The sequence below is a fragment of the Hemicordylus capensis genome, chromosome 6 (assembly GCF_027244095.1).
Source record: "Hemicordylus capensis ecotype Gifberg chromosome 6, rHemCap1.1.pri, whole genome shotgun sequence".
NCBI classification, from domain to species: Eukaryota; Metazoa; Chordata; class Lepidosauria; order Squamata; family Cordylidae; genus Hemicordylus; species Hemicordylus capensis.
Genome location: NC_069662.1, coordinates 7,196,751 through 7,207,432, shown reverse-complemented (window position 1 = coordinate 7,207,432; position 10,682 = coordinate 7,196,751). Strand labels below are relative to the sequence as shown.

The window sequence follows — 10,682 nt, the reverse complement described above, 5'->3', positions numbered from 1 at the left end:
AAAATATCCATAAAATCACCAACTGACTAAAGAGCTTTGCTGAAGAGATGTGTCTCCAGCTGTTCCCTAAAACCCAACAGGGATGGAGCAGCTCTAATCTCAGGAGGAAGTACATTCCACAGTCCTGGGGCAACCACAGAGAAGGCACGCTTTTGAGTCGCCACCAGAGTCGAGCCAGAGGATGGCCACCAGACGATGGCAGATTCATGAAGGCAGTACTGATAAGGAAGCCACTGATGTGTCTGAAATGAAAAAAGAAATTATCATATGATGTAAAGCTTCTTGTGGATTCCCCTTTGAACTGCCTTTCCTAAATGGACACAAATCATATGCAAATCTGTTGCCTGAATCTTCCTCCATTTCAATAAACAAATTGGCAGGCACCCAAAGAAGAGGACCACCTGCAGAACCAATCCAGTAATCACTCCAGAGTGTTGGATTCTCCCTTCTCCTACATTATGAAGCTGCTCTTTGTCTTCCTGTCCTTATTACCTTCTCCATTCTGTGAGTATCTGCCAGACAAATGGGAAGAATGAAATGCCCTTGAGGCCAAAGCTTGTATTAATACCTGCTTTGTTGTTGACCTTAGATGTCCATGGCAGTGTTCAGCTCAAGGATTCTGGACCAGGGATAGTGAAACCTGGAGGATCCCTCCGACTAACCTGTGTTGTCAGGGGTGACTCTATTGAGAATTCCTGGTGGGATTGGGTTCGACAGCCTCCTGGGAAAGGACTGGAATGGCTGGGCCTGATAGAGAAGAAAGGATCCATCTGGAGCACACGCTATGCCCCATCTCTCCAAGGCCGCCTCACCTTTTCTGCCGATGCCTCCAGCAACACTTATTCTCTCCAGCTGAACTCCTTGACAGCTGCAGATGTGGCCACATATTACTGTTCAAGAGGGGCCCACAGTGATTCAGAGCAATCCCAGAACCATACAAAGAAGGGGAAGGCATTTGCTACTGGCTCTTTGCCTTCAAGATATTTCAAACATTGATCCCAATGTAAATACTCATCAGTTATGAACTAAAGCACACTTCCTTGTATTCCATATACAGCAAAGAGTCTTGTGGCACCTCAAAGACTGAGGGCTGGTGAAGTCGTAATGAGTTGTAAGATCCCGGTTAGTCCAGTTAAATTGTAAACTGGACTGTGGGTTTAAATGGTTTTAAGGTTGAGAGAGAGAGAGAGATGGCAGGAAGAGGACCATATTTTGAATGCTGAGCTGGGATGTAAACTTTCTTCCTAATGTATTAGTCTTATAGTTGCAGGGAGTGGCCAACATCCTGTCTCATGAGATGAGTGCATTGCAGGGTGAATGCAGGGGTGTGTGTGAAAATGCACCTACCTTCTGGAGGCTCTTGGGAGATTATTTGAAGCCTCAAAGGGCAGCTCCGATTTCTATTTACCAGTGAACAACCTCAATTCTGGAGACATAGCCATGTACTACTGTCCAGAAAAGACACAAGATGTGAGGAGGGTGGGCTTCCTTCCAAACATGTGCAAGACGGCTATTCAGATCCTCATACATAAGTCTTGTGTATACTTGTAGATGCTATGCTGGGTAGAAAAGGAATAGTTTTCTATTCCTCTCTGCCTGCCCAATATAAGAGAGACATCACTTGAAAAGTCCATCTTTGAGTGGTGTCAACATGGGAGCAGGCCTTCTCAGTTGCCACTTCTAGGTTGTGGAACAAGCTCACCTTGGGTATATGTACGTATGTATGTACATATTTAACACATTTCTATGAGGGTTATCATCCCTGGAGGCTTTCCAGAGAGCCATAAAGACCCACCTCTTCAGCCCGGCTTTTACTAAGAGTTGAGTGGTTTTAATGATTCTAAGTTTGTTTTATGTTCATATTTTCAATGGTTATATTTCTGACTGTGCACCACTCAGCTATTTGTGGATGGGTGGTATATACATGAAACAAAACAAAACAAAAAAACCCCCAAAAATAAATGATGGCCCTTTACTTAATTTTCCTCTCGGAAATAAACTGTTCTCATGCAAGTATTTATCAGTTCTAGAGGATTTCAGTTGTAGATATTTGTAAATAGAGATATGCAAGAAATGAATTTTTTAATACACTTGGAATTCTAATTGAATTCCAAAAATTGGTTCTGAATTGAAATCAAATTAGAATCTGGTCCAAAAATTCGATTCAAAATCAAATCAAATTTGAATTTATTCAACCTTGTTTTGGTGCCCTTAAAAAAAACACCAACTAATCAGGGGTCTGAATAGTTTTTAAAAGGTGCCAAATGGCTAATAAATCAAATTTGAATCAAATTTTGAAATTTTGCTTCAAATTCAAATTGCATTTCCCTTTTAAGAGGTGATTCAATTCAAATTCAAATCACTCAAATCACCCAGATTCTAGTCAATTTGATTCAAATTCAAATTAGACATCACTATTTGTGAATAAATTCACTGATGTTGCATTGAATTTTGGAGGGCTAATTCATACATTAAGCCTATAGCAAACATGTAACCTAAACCCAGTTGAGCTTGCTGTCCACTGACTGTGCCATATTAGCTCACAGATTCTCAAATTCTACAGATGACTGTAACAGCTGTCTCATTTCCCATGCATCTATATATATATATATATATATATACACACACACAGCCTACCTCACAACTGTCATGCAAATTTGGAATCCCACAACCTACACTTAATTCTCTTTCTCTCTCTGCAAAGATCACAACTTAGTTGGCATTCTCCTGCTCTGTCACAGCCAGCTCCACTCCCTTCTTCTGTGCCATCCATGGAGTCTTTCTTCCAGATCCTTACTGTATTTGTTGGCCTCTCCGGTGAGTATTTCATATATGTGATTTGCTGCTGTGAAATCGTGAAAATTTCTTGTGTTTGTTGATTTAGGCAATACAGAACTGTAGCAAATAAACAATATGTATTGATCATGCCTACCTTGGAGCTCATCCACTCTTTCAGTGGGGTTTCTCATCAGATGGATTGATATCCAGATTTTTAATATTATTTTTCCTCCTGTGAAAGTATTTGGGATGGAAATTACTGTCTGTTTTGAGGTCTCTGATATGTGGAAGGTCTCCCCTTTATTCTAAAATTGGTGTCAACACTGTGACTCATTTAGCTGCATTAAGCCAAGTCTCTTCCTCTTCTTTCCCACTCCAGGGGTCAATTCCCAAGTTGTCCTGACTCAAACAGGGTCAATAATAAAGAAGCCTGGAGAAGATGCCCGCCTGCAATGTACAGTCAGCGGCTTTCAACTTAGCAGCACAGTAATGGCCTGGTTGCGTCAGAAACCAGGGCAGAGCTTTGAATGGCTGGTCAGCTACCAGTCACCAAGTGATAACGTCTACGCTTCTGCAATCCAGGGGCGATTTCAAGCCTCAAAGGGCAGCTCCGATTTCAATTTGCAAATGAACAACCTCAATTCTGGAGACACAGCCATGTACTATTGTGCCCGAGGAGACACAGTGAGAAAAATGGCATTAGCAGCTGTTCAAAAACTAAGCACTCCCCTTTACCTTCTCCCATGATGCACCACATGGGGGAGCAATGGCACAGCAGTAAAATGCTTCATGGGGGTGTGTGTGTTTGCACACAAACCTGATACAAATGACTCCCTTTTGCTACATTTTAGCCAATTGACCTTTTGCTCACAATATCCAGAGGGGAGGAATGAAGAATAGCAAGAAGAGTGGCCTTCCTTCCAAACATGTGGAAGGTGGCTATTCAGATCCTCAAACATATGTATTCTGTATCTCACAGTCACCACTGTGGCAGATCATGGATCATCTCTGGGTGCTATTGGCTCTTTCCTAGAACTTTGCAAGTACATTACCAACAAATATGAAGAATAAAGTTGAAAAAGGCTTCTTTCTTGGCTCAACAACAGACCAATAAGGCCGTGCTATAGCCAGTCAGCCAGACCACTCACGATCCAACTGCGCATACAGACAAGATGCCACAAGATGTGGTGACAGCCAACAACCTGGATGGCTTTAAGAGGGGCTTGGATAACTTCATGGAGAAGAAGTCTATCAACGGCTACGAGTCCGAGGGCTATAGGCCACCTCCAGCCTCAAAGGCAGGCCTCTGAGTACCAGTTGCAGGGGAGTCACAGCAGGAGAGAGGGCATGCCCTCGACTCCTGCCTGTAGCCTTCCAGCGGTAGGGATGTGCAAAAAATTTCGGGCACAGAACGATCTGTGCCCGAAATGAACAATTTCGGGTGATTCGGGGCTGAACTGAATCACCCCTGATGTCCCCCGATATTTTTCAGGCACGAGCCGAATCACCCGAATTTCGGACCCAAAAAATTCGGGTGATTCGGTTCATGGTTGATTTTTGGCAATTTTTAAAGTTTTAGTGACTTTGGGGCAGTTCGGGGGCATAGCATGGGATCTGGGCAAAAGGAGTGGGGTGGGGTGGTAGTGCCTAATGGGTGCAGGCTAACACCCCAATTTCAGGGGGAATGGGCAAAGGGCTGATTTTTGGGAAATTTCTGAAATTTTCATGTCTTTGGGGACGATTGGGGCAGATTGGGGCAGAAAGTGGGGCCTGGGGCAGAATAGTGGGGTGGGGTGGTAGTGCCTAATGGGTGGAGGCTACCACCCCAATTTCAGGGGGATTGGACAAAGGGCTGACTTTTTGAGAATTTTTGAAGTTTTAGTGACTTTGGGGCAGTTTGGGGGCAGAAAGTGGATCTGCCCCAAAAGAGTGGGGTGGGGTGGTAGTGCCTAATTGGTGGAGGCCACCACCCCAATTTCAGGGGGATTGGGCAGAGGGCTGATTTTTTGGGAATATTTGAAGTTTGGGTGTCTTTGGGGCAGATTGGGGGCAGTAAGTGGATCTGCCCCAAAGGAGTGGGGTGGGCTGGTAGATAGTGCCTAATGGGTGGAGACTACCACCCGTCCCCAATTTCAGAGTGATTGGGGAGAGGGGTGAATTTTGGTGAATTTATGAGGTTTGTCTTCATAAGGTGAAGTGTGCTAAATTGATTACTTCCTCATATTCATAGTAAGTGTGAAAAAGTGAAAGTGGGGTGATGAGAGTTGTCTAATTGAAAAAAATCTCATTTGCTATGATAGAATGAGAATTCACACCTCAGAAGTTTTTTCTGAGGTGTGAATTCTCATTCTATCATAGCAAATGAGATATTTTTCAATTAAACAACTCTCATGACCCCACTTTCACTTTTTCACACTTTCCTTTACTATGAATAATATGAGGAAGTAATCAGTTTAGCACACTTCACCTTATGAAGACAAACCTCATAAATTCACCAAAATTCACCCCTCTGCCCAATCACTCTGAAATTGGGGACGGGTGTTAATCTCCACCCATTAGGCACTATCTACCAGCCCACCCCACTCCTTTGGGGCAGATCCACTTACTGCCCCCAATCTGCCCCAAAGACACCCAAACTTCAAATATTCCCAAAAAATCAGCCCTCTGCCCAATCCCCCTGAAATTGGGGTGGTGGCCTCCACCCATTAGGCACTACCACCCCACCCCACTCTTTTGGGGCAGATCCACTTTCTGCCCCCAAACTGCCCCAAAGTCACTAAAACTTCAAAAATTCTCAAAAAATCAGCCCTTTGTCCAATCCCCCTGAAATTGGGGTGGTAGCCTCCACCCATTAGGCACTACCACCCCACCCCACTATTCTGCCCCAGGCCCCACTTTCTGCCCCAATCGGCCCCAATTGGCCCCAAAGACATGAAAATTTCAGAAATTTCCCAAAAATCAGCCCTTTGCCCAATCCCCCTGAAATTGGGGTGTTAGCCTGCACCCATTAGGCACTACCACCCCACCCCACTCCTTTTGCCCAGATCCCATGCTATGCCCCCAAACTGCCCCAAAGTCACTAAAACTTAAAAAAATCGCCAAAAATCAGCCCTTTGCCCAATCACCCTGAAATTGGGGTGGTAGACTCCACCCTTTGGGCACTACCACCCCACACCAAAATTTTGCCCCTGGGCCTTTACCCACCTGAATCAATTCAGATTCGGATTCGGATTAAATACGAATCCGAACCGACTCAAGGGTGATTCGGATGACCCAGATTCGGGCACAAAACAGAACAGGGGTGATTCGGTTCGGGTCCGAGCCGAATCACCCGAATTGCACACCCCTATCCAGCGGCATCTGGTGGACCACTGTGTGAAACTGGATGCTGGACTAGATGGGCTTCCTTGGGCCTGATCCAGCAGGGCTTTTCTTATGTTCTTAACAATAGGGCAAGAACATTATGGTGGCCAAGAGGCTAGAAGGAACTGGAATGCCAGTAATGGAGGAGCTGCTAACTAGTTTATTTAGTTACCAGAACACCTCTTCACATTACATTAAGCATCAGCGGTGACATCACCCCTCCACCCGCACCAGCCTCACCCAGAGTAACCTGGGCTGGCTGCAGCCCATTTGGAGCCTTCTCCAGCCTGGTTCACACATCCACACATGCACAGCAGCCATTTTAGTGACCTCCGTGCATGAAGCTGAAAAAAACCCAGTCCTGACAACTGGCTCAACCTGAGAGATCAGGGAGAGGTTTGGGTCCAGAAGTACTCCCAGACTACATATCTGCTTTTTCCAGGAGAGTGCAACTCCATCCAGCAACCCCACATTGTGGGAGCCCTGTCTGGTTCTAACCCGATCTGCTTGAACTGCCCCAGATTGAGTCGAACTGGGGTTTGAACCAGACCGATTCGCACATCCCTACAGCCAGGTATCATTGATATCCATTTCAATGGTTGCTCTTTATCAGATGTGGCTCTCTGGGAGAAACCAGAAGTAGGTGCCAGTAAATCTACTATTCAGAACGGATCACCTCCATAATCGGCCAATATAAAAAGACCCTGCTTACCTCACAGAAGGTGGGGCACAGTATGTAAATGCAGTGACTGCCTCCTCTTTAAAAATAGCTGGACACACTGCCTGATTAGCTACAGCCAGGGCCAGCTACCCTGTGTGTATCTCCTGTGTGTCTGTGGCCATTTTTCAAGCTATCCATCTCTGAACAGTGTTACTACAAACACACACAGACACACACTCGACATGATATTTTGCATTCTTTTTCTTTTTGCAGGAGCCATTGGAGGAAATTGTTCTTCCTTGAGACATAAAAGGCAAGCAGATGATGGCTTTCATCTATATAATTCCTTTTATAATGTCACTACCTTTCCAACTGACCAGTCAGTAGTCACTGTCCAGTCAGAAGTCCAGCTGGAGGAGTCTGGAGGAGGCTCCAAAAGGCCTGGGGAGTCTCTCCGCCTCTCCTGCCGAGCCTCTGGATACAACTTTGGAGGCCATAGTATGCTGTGTTTGAGACAGGCTCCTGGGAAGGGACTGGAATGGATCACATGGATATTTGATGATGGGAGTCGACAATCATATGCCAACTCAGTGAAAGGGCGCTTCACCATCTCCAGGGAGAACCCTTCAAATATGCCTTATCTGCAAATGAACAACTTGAAAACCACAGATACCGTGATATATTACTTTGCAGCTTGGATTACACATAATGAGGGGAAGTGAATCTGAAGCCAGACAAAAACCCTTCTTTGCCCATGCCAGCTCTGTAAGCTGATTTGGGTGGAAGGGAAGGAGAAGAGAGAATTGTTTCAGAGCCTAGGGCATTCCACATGAGGGTAGGAAGCAGCGGGGAAGCAACCTGCCTAGAGAGCAGGAGGCCGTTGGTTCGAATCACCACTGGTGTGTTTCCCAGAATATGGAAAACTCTTATATCAGGCAGCAGCGATATAGGAAGGTGCATATTGTGCAGGAGAAGGCAATGGCAAACCACTCCTGTATTCTACCAAGAAAACCACATGGCTCTGTGGTCACCAGGAGTTGACACCGACTCAATGGCACTTCCTCCTCCTCTTTGCTTATCACGTATCAGTGAAATGCGAGGTTGCAGGCTGGCAGCTTGATCGTGAATGAAGTCCTAGCTCTGTGGGATATGTTTTCTTCCCTCCACATTCTGAATCTGGGAATCTGGGAATGGAAGATGCTGATACTATATCGAGCAGCAGGGATATAGGAAGATGCTGAAAGGCATTGTTCCATACTACGCGGGAGATGGCAGTGTATTCTACCAAAAGAAAAACACAAGGCTTTGTGGGCTCCAGGAGTCAAAATCAACTTGGTGACACACTTTTATTTACTTACTTACTTACTTACTTACCCCTTATTATATACTGAAGCCACTCCCATGATCAATGGAAAGTGGGCTAAAGGAGCTTAGCCCACTTTCTGTGGAGCGTGAGAACCACAGGGCTTGCCGGTAGCCTGGTGCTCCTAAGGCAGCTAGCCCGTCTAAACAACCGTCCCCTTATATGAGGTTAATGGAGCAAGTGCTCCGTTAACCTCATTTCTTTGCTTGTGTGTCACCATGGCGTTCGGCGACACATGAGTAGGGAGGCTGCAAGCAGTCTTCCGGGGACATTCCGGGTGCTGATTCCTGCAGCCCCCGACAGTTCTGTCACGGAGCCGGCAGCCCAGCTACAAGTGGCTGTTCGGCTGTGGGAAGAGCGGGCCAAGCCTGCTCTCCCCACAAAACCGCATCAGGTGCTTCGCACTTGTCTTAGTAAAGAATCAGCTCACACAGTTATAATGCCTTCAGTGTGTTCGGCCTGCAAGGAAATCACCCAGAGCTCGTAAATATATTGAATTTCACATCACAAATAAAAGACAAAAACATTCTTTATAAAACTAGAGTTGGCAAATCTCCGACACCTGCTTTTAATAAGGGGGCAGCACAGCAATGTATAGAAACCAAGAGTAAATATTGTTAGCCAAAAGGGAAAGAAAATGGGATGGAAATGCCATCAGGAGAAGGTTTGTCAGCAGGCTCTACGGAGGAGTTGGCTAAGGGAGAAAAATGGACTCACAGCAAAAATAAAGACTTTCCCCAGGGGAATAAACATTTAGGGGATCTTCAGAAAGATAAATTCCCACATTGCTCTTGTTCTCCTGTCTGCAGTTGTGATGTGCAAATAGTAATAGATGGTAATCCTGAACTCCACACCATGAAAGGTTTCACAGATTATAACTGTGGTTTGATCTGCAGAAATGAACTCAGGGGGAGACCTGGTTTGAAGTAGTCTGAGATTTATCTCACAAAGGGGCAATTCTCATGATTGGGCAAAATTGGGCGAAGGGAGCCAAGCCTGATTTTGCCCGCACGTGAGAACCACCGGGCTCGCAGCCGAGCCTGGTCACACCAAAGCAGGTAACCCGCTAAGGTTACCCTCCCCTAAGACCAGGTTAGTGGAGCGAGCTCTCTGATAACCTGGGCTTCCAGATCATGTGTTGCCGTGGCATGGCTCTGCACCGTGGCCACTCATGAGTTGACACCCAACCGGGAGGCTAAAAAGCAGCCTCCCAGCTTGGGGGTCTCTCCAGCATGCCCTGTGCACTCGCACAGGGCATGCTGGATCTTCCGGGAGCCATGTGGCCCCGATCCCCGCAGCCCCCACCACCCCTGCTGGCTCCATGACAGAGCCGGCAGTTGTGTGGGTAGCCGATCCGGCCGCCCAGGGCTCTGTGGGCACTCATCTGCCACTAAGCCCGCTCTCCTTGCCTAACCCCATCTGGCGTTTCCCACTGATCGTGGGAACCGCCTCAATGTCTTTCTGTAGAAACAAAATGGAAAGCAAGCTGCTCTGTTTCTTCTTTCCAGTCTTTTAGCTAACCAACTCTGGTGAAATGGGATACCCAGTTTGGGGAAGGGTGTCCTGACAGTCCTTTTAACATGGAACCCATGCAAATCAGCTGAACCATTTCTCTTCCTTAAGACCTGCATCAAACAGCCAAGACAACCCTGCAGCCTCCAACTGCAGTCACTAAGGGAGCTAACTCTCTTTCAACAGCATCCAGCACGATACTTTGGTTGAACCATCTTCTGTTCTTTGTAACGCTCTCAGGTATTTTTTCTCCAATGGTAACAGAAGTAACAGAAGTATGTATTCTCTTCTGCATTGATTTCCCCTGATTCTTCATTTGTTTTTCACTTGTAGGCTCCCTGTCAGAGGTTCAACTGGTGGATACTGGAGTGGGTGTTGTAATCCCTAAGGCTTCAGGATTCACTTTTACTGAGTCTGCAATTAATTGCATCTGCCAAGATCTTGGAAAAGGATATAGTGAGTGACTCGATGTGAAGGGGACAAATGGTACAATGCCAAGGTCCAGGGGTGATTCACCATCTCCAGTGATGATTCCCAAACTTCAGCCTATCTACAAAACCGCCTGGCCTCGTTTGGCTCGAGTTCGAACTGAACCCAAACCAGACCAGGCCAGTTTGGTTTGGCCCCCATTGACCCCCCTATTTGCTTTGGGTGGTGGTTGTTTGTCAAACGTTTTTCAAAATCCCCCCTTTTTTAAACTTTCCTCCTCCAGGGGGCTTTTCTGAGGTGGCGGTGGTGTGTGTCTGTGGAGGTATCCTCTCCCCCTGCTGGCCTTCCTTTATGCAAAAATCAGCAGGTTCAGGCAGCCTTTGGCCCTTTCTGGGCCTATTGCCCGGTGTGGTGGCCATTTTGGAGGACACTGCACATGCACAGTGAGACCCTGCATGGCTTGGGTCATGACCTTCAAGCTGAACCGGTTCAATATCAAACCGGTCCAGATTTGAACTTATTTGCACACCCGTTCTGAAGACTCTGCATTGTATTACTGTGTAAGAGACACAGTGA

At 46.3% G+C, this 10,682-nt stretch overlaps 1 gene segment (V, D, J or C); it reads left to right on the top strand.

Moving 5' to 3' along the window:
- The first annotated feature begins 458 nt into the window (after positions 1-458).
- Positions 459-996, top strand: LOC128329621 (immunoglobulin heavy variable 4-4-like). The segment is given in 2 exon segments: positions 459-504; positions 590-996. Coding segments are annotated over 2 exon segments (453 nt in total).
- The last annotated feature ends 9,686 nt before the right edge of the window (positions 997-10,682 follow it).